The 15307-nt window shown below is 34.1% G+C and overlaps 1 protein-coding gene across 1 annotated transcript in view; it reads right to left on the bottom strand.

The window, feature by feature from the left end:
• The window catches only part of exex (motor neuron and pancreas homeobox extra-extra), a 69376-nt gene extending 54543 nt beyond the window's left edge, over positions 1-14833 (bottom strand). The window contains exon 1 of the mRNA XM_076401702.1: positions 14252-14833. Coding sequence (XP_076257817.1) covers positions 14252-14696 — 445 coding nt within the window. The 5' untranslated portion in view covers positions 14697-14833. The remainder of the gene's footprint in view (positions 1-14251) is intronic.
• Positions 14834-15307: the final 474 nt, after the last annotated feature.

Below are 15307 nucleotides of genomic sequence, written 5' to 3'. Positions count from 1 at the left end.
AAACCTTCGTTTAATTTCCACGAAAGCGCAATTTTCTCCAATTGACCCTCGGAGGGTGAGGGGGAGAGACGAGAGGCGAAAAAACCACCCCCGCGCCGTTGCCACCTCCTCCTCCCTCAACGTTGCCGCTTTCTTTCCACCCAACGCTGCCCTTCGCCATTTTAAAAGCATTACTACTCTCCCCAGTCGAATTAAAGGTATCCAAGCAACATTCAACCCCGACAGGCCGGCCCCCTTCCCCCTCCGCCCCCCTCGTCGCCCGCCCGGTCCCGCAATTAGCTAACTTGATTTGGGAGATCCGTTTTGGAGGATCTGTTCACAATGTGTTGTCAATGTTTTGTTCCTTGGCGGCGCACACAGCGCCCCCACCTCTCTCCACCCGCCCCCCGCCGTCTCGACGCCCCCTTCATCCCCACCATCGACGCGATCGTCCTCCTCTGCCGTCTCCGGCGCGGTCCCGGCTCTCCGGGTCCGGACGCCTAACTGGATTACGTCGAATAAATTTCGTTCTTTGTTTTAAATGGCCTACTCGGACGAGATTCGAATTAGGAATGGCGCAATTAGCGGACGAGAAGGAGTTCCGGACCGATACGTACAAGTTTCGTATCGCTCCCGTGTTTTTTTCGGTCCGATCCGGTCGGCGTTCTTCCCTCCGGACCGGATCCGATCGGGATAATAGCGTTAGATCTGTCGGGTCATGAATGGCGAATTAGATGAGATCGTTTCTCGCTTTTTTTTCCGGTTCTTTTCCGTTTCTGGCGCGTCCTTCCCGGAGATATATGTTATAACTCTATATCAGAAATATTCGGATATTGGTTGTTACATTCACGGCTCCCTTTACATTTAATTCACTGTGAATTATTGTCTATTGGGAAAGATCATATTTTAAATTTAAATTGAGAGGCAACACTCAATGTGGTTACCATCCCAAGGAGACCTTGATTGAAGATCTAAAAGTACAAGTTTAAGATTCTAAAGTGTTTTGCTCGCGTAGTCTTGATTTGTTAAAATAGCGGATAAAGAAGTTCCGTTGGAACATAAACATTTTTGTTTAAAGCTTATACTAATCAAATTTTGTAAGGATATAAATGCATTATTTTATTCATAATCAAGTAAATTAAGAAACCTATGATCGACAATGTCACGCAACTGTACTGGTAAGTCGGAAGATACCCTCAACTTAGAGTTTATCAGTCAATCATAAAGCCAATCAGGATCTACGGGATGTAAATAGGGGTTGCACTAAAATATCAAACCGTCTAGTAATCTAACGTTACCAAAAATAAAATTTTTCGATTAATTACCTATGCTTATCGCTACGTAACCAACGAAGAACTATACGTTGACCTCAAAATCAAATGGATTTTCGAAGTTATCCAAGATTTCGCCTTGAAACACGAAAGAAGATTACTAAATTATATTAACGTGGAAGCAATACCGTTACTGGAGAACACAGAGGAAATCAGAAGATTCAAGCAAACCAAACCATACGAACTTATATATTGTATATAAGTGTATAAGTGTTACTCTTAAGTTTAGCTTAAGTAATTTAGTTTTATTTTAATTTTGGAAATACATATTGATGTATTAATAACGTATTGGCCTTTCTTGTATATTAATGCAACTACAACAGAACAGTAGTAATACATTAATTTGTATATTAATATTATACTAGTTAGTCGGAAAATACTCTCAACTTGATCTAAAATCAAAGAGGTTGATCTATAATACAATTATAAAACCAATTGGGACCTATGGGGTTCAAATATAGGGTTGCACTAAAAATTTAAATCAACTAGTCATACAATGCTGTCAAAACAAGATTCTTCGATTGATTACCGATGCCTATCGCTACGTAACCAACGAAGAACTGCACGATGACCTGGATATCAAATGGATTCGCGAAGTTATCCAAGATTTCGCCTTGAAACACGAAAGAAGATTACTAAATCATACTAACGTGGAAGCAATACAACTGCTGGACAGCGCGCAAGATGTCAGGAGATTGAAGCGAACCAAACCATACGAACTTATATAAAGTGTATACCTTTAGTGTAAGCTATAGCTATAATTTATTATAATTTTATAATTGAGGAATACATATTGATGTATTTTCTCGCACTCGTCTTGCTTGTGAATTAGTCCAAGTACAAACGAAATGTAGTAATAAATTAATTTAGAATTAAGATTGTACTAAGCGTATCTAATAATAAGGATGTTATAAAAACAAAAATTGTACTAAGCATATTTAATGTAAGATGTAACTAATACAAAAAATTAAGTGAACATGGAAGGAATGTTTACGAGTCGTACTTCTCCATAGAACACAATACATATTGATGGTTGTACCTTGTAGTGATTTCAATGTCAAAATTTCTCAGGTACTACTTTGGACTATCATTAAATTCACTCATTATCAATTATCATTTTGCTTCAATGGATATTTTATCGTATTTGACGTATATTATAATAGCTTGGAAGACGTATTTGAGCATTATAAAGAGATATGAGTTAAACATACATGTCATTTTGTTTTTGTCATCATTTTGTCTGATTTTGTGACATGATAACACCAAATTAAAACGAGAAATCGTATATCACCTGTCATATTTACCCGACATAGTTCTTTTTGATTATCATTTGTTCCCCATAGTGCCACTAAGTAGCACTGTAATTCTTTATGAATATATAGCATATGTTTTTTTTAATATATTTTAAGTATAGAGCTCAACCGCTGTCAAATTATTGAGAAAAAACTATGGAAAATAATTTTAAAAATAAGATATTCAATTTTTCGCAGTAAAATCTCTATGAAATCAATTCACACCCAAAATATTTAAAAAATTTTAGAATGGTACCGAGATTATTGCTGACAAAATACTTGTACTCCTCATTAATTCAACATCTGTGCAATTACGTTTTTTCGATGCAATTTTTTATGCCATTAAAGTTTGTAACAAATAATTAACATTCTAAAAAAACACTATTTAATATTTTAATAAATAATAATTGTTTATTCGAGTTAGTTTAATTTAATCCTATATTTATATATGTAATTGCTATTAGATCATGAATAAATATGTCAACAACTATTGACATGGGTTTGTATTGCATATTGGTATAGTTAAGTTCTAAATCCTGACAAAGAAAATATTTTTTAGGAAATTAAATTTTATTCATTAAGTTTACTAAATATATCTGACCATCACTGATACGAAACTAATAAAATTTTAGGTTTATTTTGAATTCAAGTATGTAGTAGTAGATCCATATTTCAATTAGTTTCATATACAAATAATTGAGATCCTTGCAAGTAATAAAAACACTGTCAAATGTCAACCATGTCAAGCAACCGTTAGATATTTTTTCACCAACAATCTTTTTCTCTATAAAGAAACAATGTTTAACCAACACACGAAATACTATTTTTACCTATTGTTATAAAAATAAAATATGTTTTTTTTCACTTAGTCCAATGGAACTTGTAAACCAATGACTTAAATGACATATAAATTGATACATATCGTTTGAAATCTGGTACTGTAATACGAGAGCCATCTATCGGTAAGATGTGATACTTATAGAGTATGTAATAAATTTTAAGTTGAAATAAATACATTTAAATCAGGGTATATAATATATATATATGTTAATTATACTGTTAAAAGCTACCACATTTCCAATAAGAGACGTTTTTGTAGCACAATAATTTGTTTTATTTATCACGATAATTTGTCGCTGTCACTAATATGTCAAAATAAATTGTCTACGCCATCCGTCAAATAAAATTCCTATTAAACTGTGTAAAGGTTCCAACGCCAACCTCATTTTTACAATAATTGAGGATTAATCATAATTAATCCGTATTAACAAGAAATAAAGTGTTTACGACTAATTATTACTGCCATAATAACGAAATAAGGGCCGGCCCTTCATCGTAAAGTTCAATATTTACCTCTGTTATCGATTTTTATATTGTTCTTGGTGATTTCTCACGAAAAGAAAGCATTGTAAAGTGATAATTACGTTTTAAATCCACCTGGGTCATTATAATTTATCGCCGATCAAATTTGGGACCGTACAATAGCGCGAAACGATCCAACGAAATAAAATCGTAATGGTTTTATTGGCCGTATAACATAATATAAACCGAACCGTCAAGTCGATTGACACCGTCGCTTATTAAACAATAATTAGCCAATTAAACGCGGGACGGATATCCGAACGCGTCTGTCACTTTATCGTCGATAAGTCAATTTGACGTGACAGTTGTTGAAAGTCATTAGTTATCAGGTGTGACATCTGGAACGTATGTAATAGATTTTAAGAGCATTTTATGTAGTTCATGTTTGTTTAGAAGCGAATTATCGACGCGATTACGGGGAGACGTCCGAACGTGTTTACCCAGCGATGTTTACTTGTAATTTTTACGGACCTAGTTAACATTATCTTTTTAATTTCGGTGGATTTAACACTATCGAAAACGTTTTTATAATTGTTAATATATATCAGAATGTACGTGAATCTAGCGTTGGCCGATTATATATCTATCTAAAATTTTAATAAACTATTAATAATTTATGTAATATTCAACAACTGTCACTGTCACTGTCACTTAAAATTATTTCAAGGTTGCTGTGATTTAAATGACAAATCGACTGTGTAGGTAACAGAAGTTTGTTTTTGTTTATTTTTATGATTTTCTATTGTAAAAAAATGGTTGTATAAAATTTGCTGTTGATTTAGGAATTTTGTAAAGGATAAACTGTATATGTTATTTCTTTGTTTTATATATAACTATGGTTATTGATGTAATAGCTTTTTTGTTTTATTTATTTATTTTTTATATTTATAAAAATTGTCACTGTCACTGTCATTTCAAAATTATTGCAAGTTTGCCGTAGTTTAGTTGCCAAATCGACTGTCTGATAAACAGAAAATTGTGAGTTTTTGTTTATTTTATGGTTTTGTTACCGTCAAAAATACATGGTTGTCTAAAATTGACAGTTGATGTAGGAGTTCACGAAATGATAAACTATGTATGCTATTTTTTGTTTTACATGTGAGATATTTGATGATTTAAAAGTTTTTCGTGTATTATTTTTAATGTTATGAATAAAATATTTTGTGATTTTCAAGAACTGTCACTGTCACTATCATTTTCGAAATTATTTGAAGTTTGCCATGATTTAGTTAACAAATCAATTGTAGAACAAACATGATAATGTGAGTTTTTGTTCATTTATTTATTATACACAAAAAATATATAGTTTTGTAAAATTTGCAGTTACTTAGTGAATTTTGTAGAAATGTTTCTTTATTTTACGTATGACTATAGTTATTAACGTAATACTTTTTTTGCTTTGTTTTTAATTGTTTTAATAATGATTTATACATTTCAAGAACTGTCATGGTCACTGTCATTTTAACTTCCGCGTAATCTATGTTATTTCGTAAAAAACTTTTACATTAATTTCTAACGGCTCTAAATTATAATATTCTTCAATGTAAAATCGCAAAAATATATAAAGATTTTAATCTATCTCAATAAACTTATACTAAATTATTCCTATTTTAATATTTCACCATACACTTGGCATATGTCCTTAATCTTCTCATTATAAAAAAAATTGTTATCTTAAAATTACTTCAAATTTTGATAGAGATTCAAAACCCATTTTTTTCAAAAATTAATTAACATACAATTACAGATAAATTATGAATATATAAATTGATATAAACTGTCAAATAATCGACGAAGATTTCTTCCCAGCGAGCATTCTTTTGAGATCTGCGAACAGGAAATAGTGGCTGGGGGCCAGATCTGGAGAATACGGTGGATGAGGAAACAATTCGAAGCCCAATTCATGGATCTTTGCCATCGTTTTCGCTGACTTGTGACACGGTGCGTTGTCTTGGTGAAGCCACACGTTCTTTTTCTTCAAATGCGGCCGTTTTTCGGCGATTTCGTCCTTCAAACGGTCCAATAACGCTATTGTAAGAGTCGCTGTTGATGGACTTTTCTTTTTCAAGGTATTCGATAAAAATTATTCCATGCGTATCCCAAAATACCGACACCATAACCTTGCTAGCTGACTGTTGCGTTTTCCCACGCTTTGGAGCGGATTCATCGTGTGCAGTTCACACGGATGACTGTCGATTGGACTTCACAGTGAAATGATGGAGCTATGATTCATCCATTGTCCCATATGGGCGCAAAAACTCAGGTTTATTACGCTTGATCATCTTCAAACACTGCTCCGAATCATCAACTGGACGTTGTTTTTGGTCAAAAGTGAGCTCGCGCTTCACCCACTTTGCACAGAGCCTTTCCATACCCAAATATTCGTGAATGATATGATGTACAAGTTCAGTTGATATCTTTAGAGTATCTGATATCACATTCAATTTCAATTTACGATAATTCAAAATCATTTTGCGGATTTTTTAAATGTTTTCGTCGGTAACAACCTCTTTTGGGCGTCCACTGCGTTCATCGTCTTCGGTGCTCATTTCACCACGTCTAAACTTATCCTTGATGGTTGATTTTCCTGGGACAATGTCCGGAAACACGACATCAAGCCAAGTTTTGCCTCAACTATATTTTTTCGCTTCAAAAAGCAATATTTTATCAACACGCGAAATTCCTTTTTACCCATATTTTTTTCACAATAACAAAAGTTGCTTCACTCAAAATTTTATAATTCACAAACTAATTATCCGACAGCTCTCAAATTTATACACGCGTCTTTTGAGGGTCAGGGCTAACTAAAAAACATATGGATTGAATTCTAGTAGCGCCATCTATGTGTCAGGTCGGAGACCTTTTAATTGACCGGTTATTAATTAGTTCGAATGGTAGTATTCATATTACATAAAAGTGATCATAAAAATATATTATTACTGTATATAATGCTAGTATCGATTAAATTTTAACTGTTTTAAGTGGTAGGGGAAGTTCAGTAAGTTATCTACTGTACAAATTTATAATCTAAATCTTATTCTAGAGATTATATCTTGTTCTATGTGTTTATTAAACAATTTGAATGGTGGTATTCATATTACATACAAGTGACGGTAAAAATATATTATTATTGTAGATGATCCATGAGCATTAATTAAATTTTAACCGTTTTAAGTGGTAGAAGTGGAACATTAAACGTGGCGGGGCTTGGCGAATATTTTTCGAAATTCGTCCCATTAAAAATAGCGATCGGACGCCCATTAATCAGTTCGCAATTCCGTCCGAAAATTTGCGGGATCGATGAGGTAATTAAAACGTTCCCCGTGGGAAGACCGCGGAAAAAAATATGGGATAAAATAGGTCCGGGGACGCCATTTTTAATTTAAACCGTACGCGTTTCCATCGCTATTTGACCGCTTAGGATGGGAAACGACCGTGACGCACACCATACAAGTGACAAATGATTTGCACATTCGAACAGAGGCGGAATTGGTCTTTTTGTTGGCTCAGGATGGGTACGGATGGGTACGATGTGTTCGCGCTTAATTCGCCTTTTATGGATATACCAGAAACTCATAATCGGTTTTTTCGGAAAAAACTACATAATTTTCAAGAATATGGAAGTATTGGCAGTTTGATTATATAACAGTTCAATCGAAAAGTCCCCGGCCTGACACATAGATGGCGCTACTAGAGTTAAATCCATATGTTTTTTAGTTAGCACTAACCCTCAAAAGGTGCGTGTATAAATGACAGCTGTCGAATCATTAGTTTGTGAATTATATCAATTTGAGTGAAGTAACTTTAGTTATTGTGAAAAATAAAATGAATAAAAAGGAATTTCGCGTGTTGGTAAAATATTGTTTTTTGAAGGGAAAAAATACAGTTGAAGCAAAAACTTGGCTTGATGTCGAGTTTCCGGACACTGCCCCAGGAAAATCAACTAGCAAGGATTGGTATGCTAGTTTACACGTGGTGAAATGAGCACCGAAGACGGTGAAAGCAGTGGACGCCCAAAAGAGTTTGTTACGGAAGAAAACATTTTAAAAATCCTCAAAATGATTTTGAATTACTATAAATTGAAATAGCACGCACTCTAAAGATATTAACTTTATGTTTACATCATATTATTCACGAATATTTGGGTATGAGGAAGATCTGTGCAAAATGGGAGCCGCGCGAGCTCACTTTCTACCAAAAACGACGACGAATTGATGATTCGGAGTAGTGTTTTAAGATGATCAAGCGTAATAAACCCGAGTTTTTGCGTCGATATGTGATAATGGATGAAACATGGCTCCACTATTTCACTTCGAAGTCCAATCGATAGTCATCTGAGTGGACTGCACACGATGAACCCGCTCCAGAACGTGGGAAAACGCAACAGTCGACTGGCAAAGTTATGGAGTCTGTATTTTGAGATGCGTATGGAATAATTTTCATTGACTACCTTGAAAAGAAAGGACCATCAACAACGACTCTTACATAACGTTATTGTATCGTTTGAAGGACGAAATCGCCGAAAAACGGCAACATTTGCTGCTTCACCAGGACAATGCATCGTGTCACAAGTGAGTGAAAACGATGGCAAAAATCCATGAATTGGGCTTCGAATTGCTTCCTCATCCACCGTATTCTCCAGATCTGGCCCCCAGCGACTATTTCCTGTTCTCAGATCTCGAATGAATGCTCGCTGGGAAGACATTTTCGTCGAATGAAGAGGTCTCCGAAATTGAGCCCTATTTTGTAGCAAAGGACAAAGCTTTTACTACAAAAATGGCTAAACTCGTACTACAAAAATGGTATCGAAAAGTTGGAGGGTCGTTATAATCAGTGTATCAGCCTTGGAGGGTATAATGTTGAGTAGAGAAAAACTAATTTTGCAAAAAAATGTGTTATAGTACATGGTACAAGGTATAGTACATGGTAGGCCGGGGACTTTTCAATTGGCCTGTTATACCTCTTTCAATAAGTCAAGTTTCGTGCCTGCACAATGAAAGACGCCAAAGTGTTATTCCTACTATAATTATTTATTACAACCGTACAATCTCAGTTTATATAACATATTTTATGTCCATTGGGGATATAAAAGCTCTAAAAAATACCTCAGAGGCGTTTTGCTTTGGCCTTTATGTCACATATACGCTATAGGCAAGTGCCTCGCCACCCTTCAAAAAAAAATATAAGAACGAAACGTGGAAAAATGTTTCGCACATGTAGGATGGAATTTATTCCTAAAGTATAACTTTAAAGTTATTATTTTATAGTTTTATGTTTAATAACATAATTAACGCGGGTTGAAATACCAATTCTATATACCCATATTATTTAAATTACTTAATTAATACTAACGTAGCGAACTATCGACTGAAAACAGTCCAAACAGTTTTCAACAGTTGCAAAACAATCGAAACAGTCGATAGTCAAAAAAATAGCGACTGAAAATAGTAATTAATATTTTCAGTCAAATGCACGGTTCGATTGTTTTTTTGCCATTCGTGATGTCAGATGAAGATGTACTAATTTTTGTCTGTATAAAATGTGAGATAGGAAAGGACGGAGATAAATGTTTGAAGCAGTTAATTTTAAATGTCTTTATATTCTCCAATGGTAGTATAAGCGAGACAGAGATGTATTTACTAATTTCTATTATCATGTAATAAATAATATAATTTTAAAGGAACTAGGATTACTTTTATACTGAATGTTCTGTGGATGTATAAAAAAATGGAGTAATAACACCACAAATGTTTTATCGTGTTTCAATATATTAATTGCTATTTTTAAATAACAGCATAATAAATATAAATAGTACAATATAACTTAAATAAGACCTAAGAACTAATGATTTTCAATAACCATAACTACTATAACATGTAAACATGTAAATATGTAACAGTATAACATGTAAATGTAACCTAATCATTGAAAATCGAACCCATAATGAACCTAAAAATGATCGTACAATAACTACCAAACCCTTTTTAAATAAAAGTTTTATTTATTTTTGAACAGAAATATTTTTAAATTACTGTAAATATCATCATGTTTAACTTTTCTCCCGTGAGGCGGTTTCTTCGATCGTTAATTATTTGTATAGATTTTGAAAAAACTCGTTCCCAGGGGACAGATGCTGCGGGTATAGAGGAATATTTTACGTGTAACTGATATAATTCAGGTAGTTTCATTTTATGGGTTTGCTAAAAATCCAATGGGTTTTCTAATTTCTAAACGCCCAATAAATGGAATTTCCAAATATTGTTAAATCTGTAAAGTCGCTGCAGTACTTGGAGTAATTACTTCTTTCATTCTAGTCATTTTTTTATCAAAATATCTCCAGATGTCAATACATCCTTGGTCAGTAGTTGTCTTGAATTTCGAATTGTGGAACTATATTTGTATTTTTTGAAGTTAGAATGGAAGATACCTCTTTTGTGATAACTTTTTGTATCGCCTCGGCATTATTTGCAATACCTAATCCTGCTTTTTTTAAATCTAGGATCTTAAAATGTGGATTTCTCGCCTATCGTATTCATTTCTAAAATTGCCAGTCTTTTACTGATGACATCTAATAAATAATTTTGTAATTTTTTTCCCCATTCATTTGTTAAAATCCTGGATTTGATGGAATGTTGCAGTCCTCTTATTAACCGTATAATTAAAGACCTCGTTGGTATATCTTTCACCAAATAACTCGGTAGTCAACATTTCAATGGGTTTTAAAATTTGAACACATTCTGTTAAGATAGTCCATTCGTTAACAATTAAAAACTGTGGCACTCTTCTTAATAGCCAACAAAATATGAAAGTAGAGTTTTCCTATCAGAAAATGTATTTATTACAAATATTTAATATACTTTATTCACTTCTTTATCGTTAATATTTTTAAAAGATGTTTAACAACTGCTACTGTAAAAAACTCTTCAAACCTTTTGGATCTATGCAATTTCTTAAACTGTTGGAACCTAATTTTAGTTTTCAAGATTTTAGGAAAAAAGTTTCGACAAACAAGAGGCTTGGACAAAAATCGTGAAAGTTTATCAAAAAAGTATTACCTATTATACCAGTCCAAAGTATTACCTATTATGCCAGTCAAAAGTATCTTATTATTTATCAGTTACAATTTAATTTTTTTGCCCTCGAAATCTAGCGTTCCAAAATGCTGCTATATTAATTTACAATATATAATTATTCACAAGCAAACTACAAAAAAAAAACATAAAAGCACATATATTACATATAAATCTATATAAGAATAAATTCGGCGCATTACTTTCAAGGTCGCGGCTAGGACGGAAGGCCAGAACGTTAAAAATCAGTCGAATGAACTAGTAGAACCGAAAATAGTAACTAAAAGTAAACGACTGAAACAGTCGATGGTAAATAGCAATAAAATCAGCCGGACCGAAAATAGCAATTGAAAACAGTTACTAGTAAAAACAGTCGAACCAAAAATAGCGACTGAAATAGTCGATGGTAAAAAGTAGTTACTGAACAGTCGATAGTCGATTTCAGTCGATTGTTCCCAACACTAATTAATACCTATTTATATATAACAATATAACAAACAAACTTTACAAGACGTGATAGGTAACTGAAATTCTCTATTCTCTAAAGCCGAACTGGCAAATTAAAGGCAGTTTAAAAATCTATATTGTTTAACAGTTAATTTAAATATAAAATGGGTAATTTTGTAACGAAAATATATTATGTAAAATATTTCAGAGCAATCGGTTTGTATAAACTGTAACTGCAATTGAAATAGAATAATATTTCGTAAAAAACAATATTATAAAAATATGTTATATGAATATTATATCAAGATAGTTACTAGTAAAATATATAGTATCTAGTGAATTACAATTTATCAAATATGTTGAGTAATTTTAAATATTTTTAAATTTAGTTAGAAAAGCATGCTTTGCTGCAATTACAAGATCCCTTAACGTCTACATAATAGTTTTTTCTGCTCGTTATTTCTTCAGTAATGGAGGTGTTTCTTTTCTAAGTGGGTGAAACCATCTAAAATCCCATATACCATTAATAGCCTGATGTTTAACAAACCGATAGTCGGGCAATCTAAGATTTTTTGGAATATTCATACACATTTTTCGTCAATTTTCACTTGATCGTTGGGTGTAACTTACGATCTTTTTCATATGTAAATGGTCGTAATTTCACTTCAAAGGTTCAATTACCAGCCAAGTATCACCACCTCTGGACCAATATTATTCGAACAATGTGAATTAAAACGAAACCAGATTTTTTTTGTAATTGAGTTCAAATGAGTCCAATATTTACCCGAATTTTATAAACTAAACTGGCAAAGATAAATAAAAAATTCACTATATATCGATGATTATTGTTACTATATAGTCTATTCAAAGGTTTTTTGTACATACGTTATCCAGATGTTTAATGTATTTCCTGCCGCAATTTGTAAATTGGTTTTAGAATAAGACAATATTTTCTTTCTCATTTTATTCTAGTTAAAAAGAGACACAATGCTGTCTGATTAGTTCGAACACGTAAACAAACGAGCCTGTCAAAGTCGTCCGATAGTCAAACGTATGCAAAATTCTAGGAAGCATTAGTGGGATTGTAACTCTAACCTATAAACTATTGTGGCTGTCAATTAACTCTAGTTTTTAGGTGTACTCTATTATTAAAATACGTTATATTTGATTACATTTTTGTTCAATTATATTATTAAGATTAGAATTTTGTTGTATGTCAAAGTCGAACTGAACTAAAACTCATTGATTGAGTTGATGCGGCAACATTGCGACGTTTTCAAATTTAAATGACTTTTGTACAAAATAACTTTGAACAGAATATATACACATTTTGTCAAAAAATTTGTTAAATTATTTTTGTTACTAAGTTGGCACAACTATTCTCCGTGCTGATCCATCTCAAGTGTATAATGGAATAAAGTATTCATCTTAAATTTTATATCACAAATGAAATATCTTGCCCGATTCGCTTAAAATATTAGAGAAGACTTACGGTGAATCGACTTTGTGTAAAATTAATTTATTTTGCTCTAGGCTTTAATAAACGCTCTTAGCTAAAATTAACGTTGCTAGAGAGAGAGAGACAGATTTTGAGTCACGATATCATTGTGAGGTAATTTCTAACTATCTAATTATAACCCTATTCAACTGATGTGGCTCCCGTCGACTATTTTCTTTACCCTAAACTCATATTACCACTTAGGTCCAGCCGTTTTCAATCGATAAAATATGTTTGAAAGAAGAAGAAGAGTTTTGATGATATATTACGTATTGTTCTATATAACGGTGGTAACATATACTATATGTACAGTATTTAGATTAAAACAAAGTCACATTTCAGTTGAAAAACCATCGTATTCATCATAATTATCATCAAATTTCATTAATAAAAATCCTATTTACCTTACTTATTCCCTAAATTCTACCATTATCACTAATTATCAACCAAATTAATTTCAACAGTGAATATTTACTGACAATTTATGATTAGTGATTCGAGATATGTTAACTATACCGTTCTTCACAAACCTAACGTATTAACATTAATTTTTGAGCATTGAGATTTTAAGGGTTTCTAGTTGATTGTTTTTCTGTTTCATGGACTTATTATTTTTCTTATTATAATTAAGGGTTTAGGATGCTTTTTATTATAACATTAACTTCGAAAATATCTTTTCACACTTTTTTCGATCTTATTATAACATTATTGCAAATAACCATAAATTATCTCAGGTACTCACTTAAATCCAATTATCCAGCATTATCAGTTATTTGTGGGTCAATTTTACTAGAAGTTATTTTGTTATTATATTTTGTGAATATAATTTTTCCCCATATTATTCTTTATTTCAGATATAAGTCGTACGTTGTAAGTACTAAACATGTTGTTTTGAAATACTTTCTGTAATGGTTTAGATTTATATCATCGATAGTGTTTTCTATATTGCTTTTATTACTAGATCGCTTTCAGAATATTTTAATTGCTTTTCTCGTTTTTTAAGTTTTGTTTCTACAGGGAATGAACAACATAACAGGAACACCCGACATATATCTGACAATATTTATTTAGTAATAAGGTATTGGGCTACCATTTACTTTTAAATTAGCTATAAATCATTGTGGAATAGATATGTGGAATATCTGAATAGTTTCTAATGAAGTTTTTTGATAAAATATCATATTTAAGACCAGTTTAAGTTGAAATTAAAAGAAAAGTCATATATCTACTGAATATATCATAGGAAAAGAATCGAACGAAAGCCGTACTTACCGGTTAGGTCCTGGAGTCTCGGGTAAAACATACCGGTCCTGGCCAGCCACTCCATCTGGATCTGGTGAAACTGACTGTGCGGATTGACGGGCATGTGTACCTTCTGCATCACGCTGGTGTCCAACGCGTGAAAGGCCGACCCCTGCGCCGTCGGCTGGTACCCGTACAGCCCACCCCCGTTCAAGTACCCCGGATGGTTCAGCAGTCCGGGTCGCGGTACGAACGCGGGCCCACCCACGTCCTCGCTCCCGGGCGATATGGGCGGGCTCCGGCTCCTGGTGGAGGTCGGCGAGGTGCTCCGCGATGCCTCCGGACTGACCGTCCGTTCTTCGCCGCGAGACAGCAACGCCTCGATGCAGAACGAGCCCTTGCTCTCCGGCAGCTTCGTGTCCATGTTCAGCGGCTTGACCTGGTGCACGCCGGCCTCCTCCACGTATTGCGCCATCGTGTCTACGTGTGTCGTCTTGCTCTCTCTCTCTCTATCGGTACTTCTACCACGACTACAACTACAACGACCACGATAAAAGACCGATCATCTACTTGTCGTCGCGATTTACCACCACCGACTGACACCGAGCGATCCGAAACGTATTTAGTGTAATAATATGAGGAATTACAGAGACATTAGACGTGTGCGATTAGGTCGGTGGCGTGCGCGTACGGGAGCCGCGCGCCGATTGGCCGGAGAGGCGCGAGGCCACGCCCGCCACCCCGACGCCGGGGCCGGTTGCCGGGCAACGTGGGGGGTGTTGGACGTTCGCCCGGCCAATTCGTTCTTGTGGTTTTCGCGCCTAATGGATGATTAACCGGAACTGATTGTGTATTTTGAAATGGTAAACGTCGTCAGGAGCCCGGCAAGAAGTGGGAGGGATGTTGCCGGGGGGCGGCGGTAGCAGGGGACGGGGAATTATACCGGAGGATTCAGGTTGATTGTTGATGATAAGCGATCGACAAGCATACGACGAAGGCTTTTTCTGAAGGTGCGAGGAACTTGATATACCAGGTGTACCGGAAAGTCATTATCGGGTTTTTTCGAAAAAAAAGTGCAACATTTTC

This window comes from Rhynchophorus ferrugineus, unplaced genomic scaffold (assembly GCF_030347505.1).
Source record: "Rhynchophorus ferrugineus isolate W39M unplaced genomic scaffold, kcgeb_rfMv2 rfM4, whole genome shotgun sequence".
Classification (NCBI taxonomy): Eukaryota; Metazoa; Arthropoda; class Insecta; order Coleoptera; family Curculionidae; genus Rhynchophorus; species Rhynchophorus ferrugineus.
Note: the sequence above shows the minus strand (reverse complement) of the source record. Positions and strands in the feature narration are given on the sequence as shown.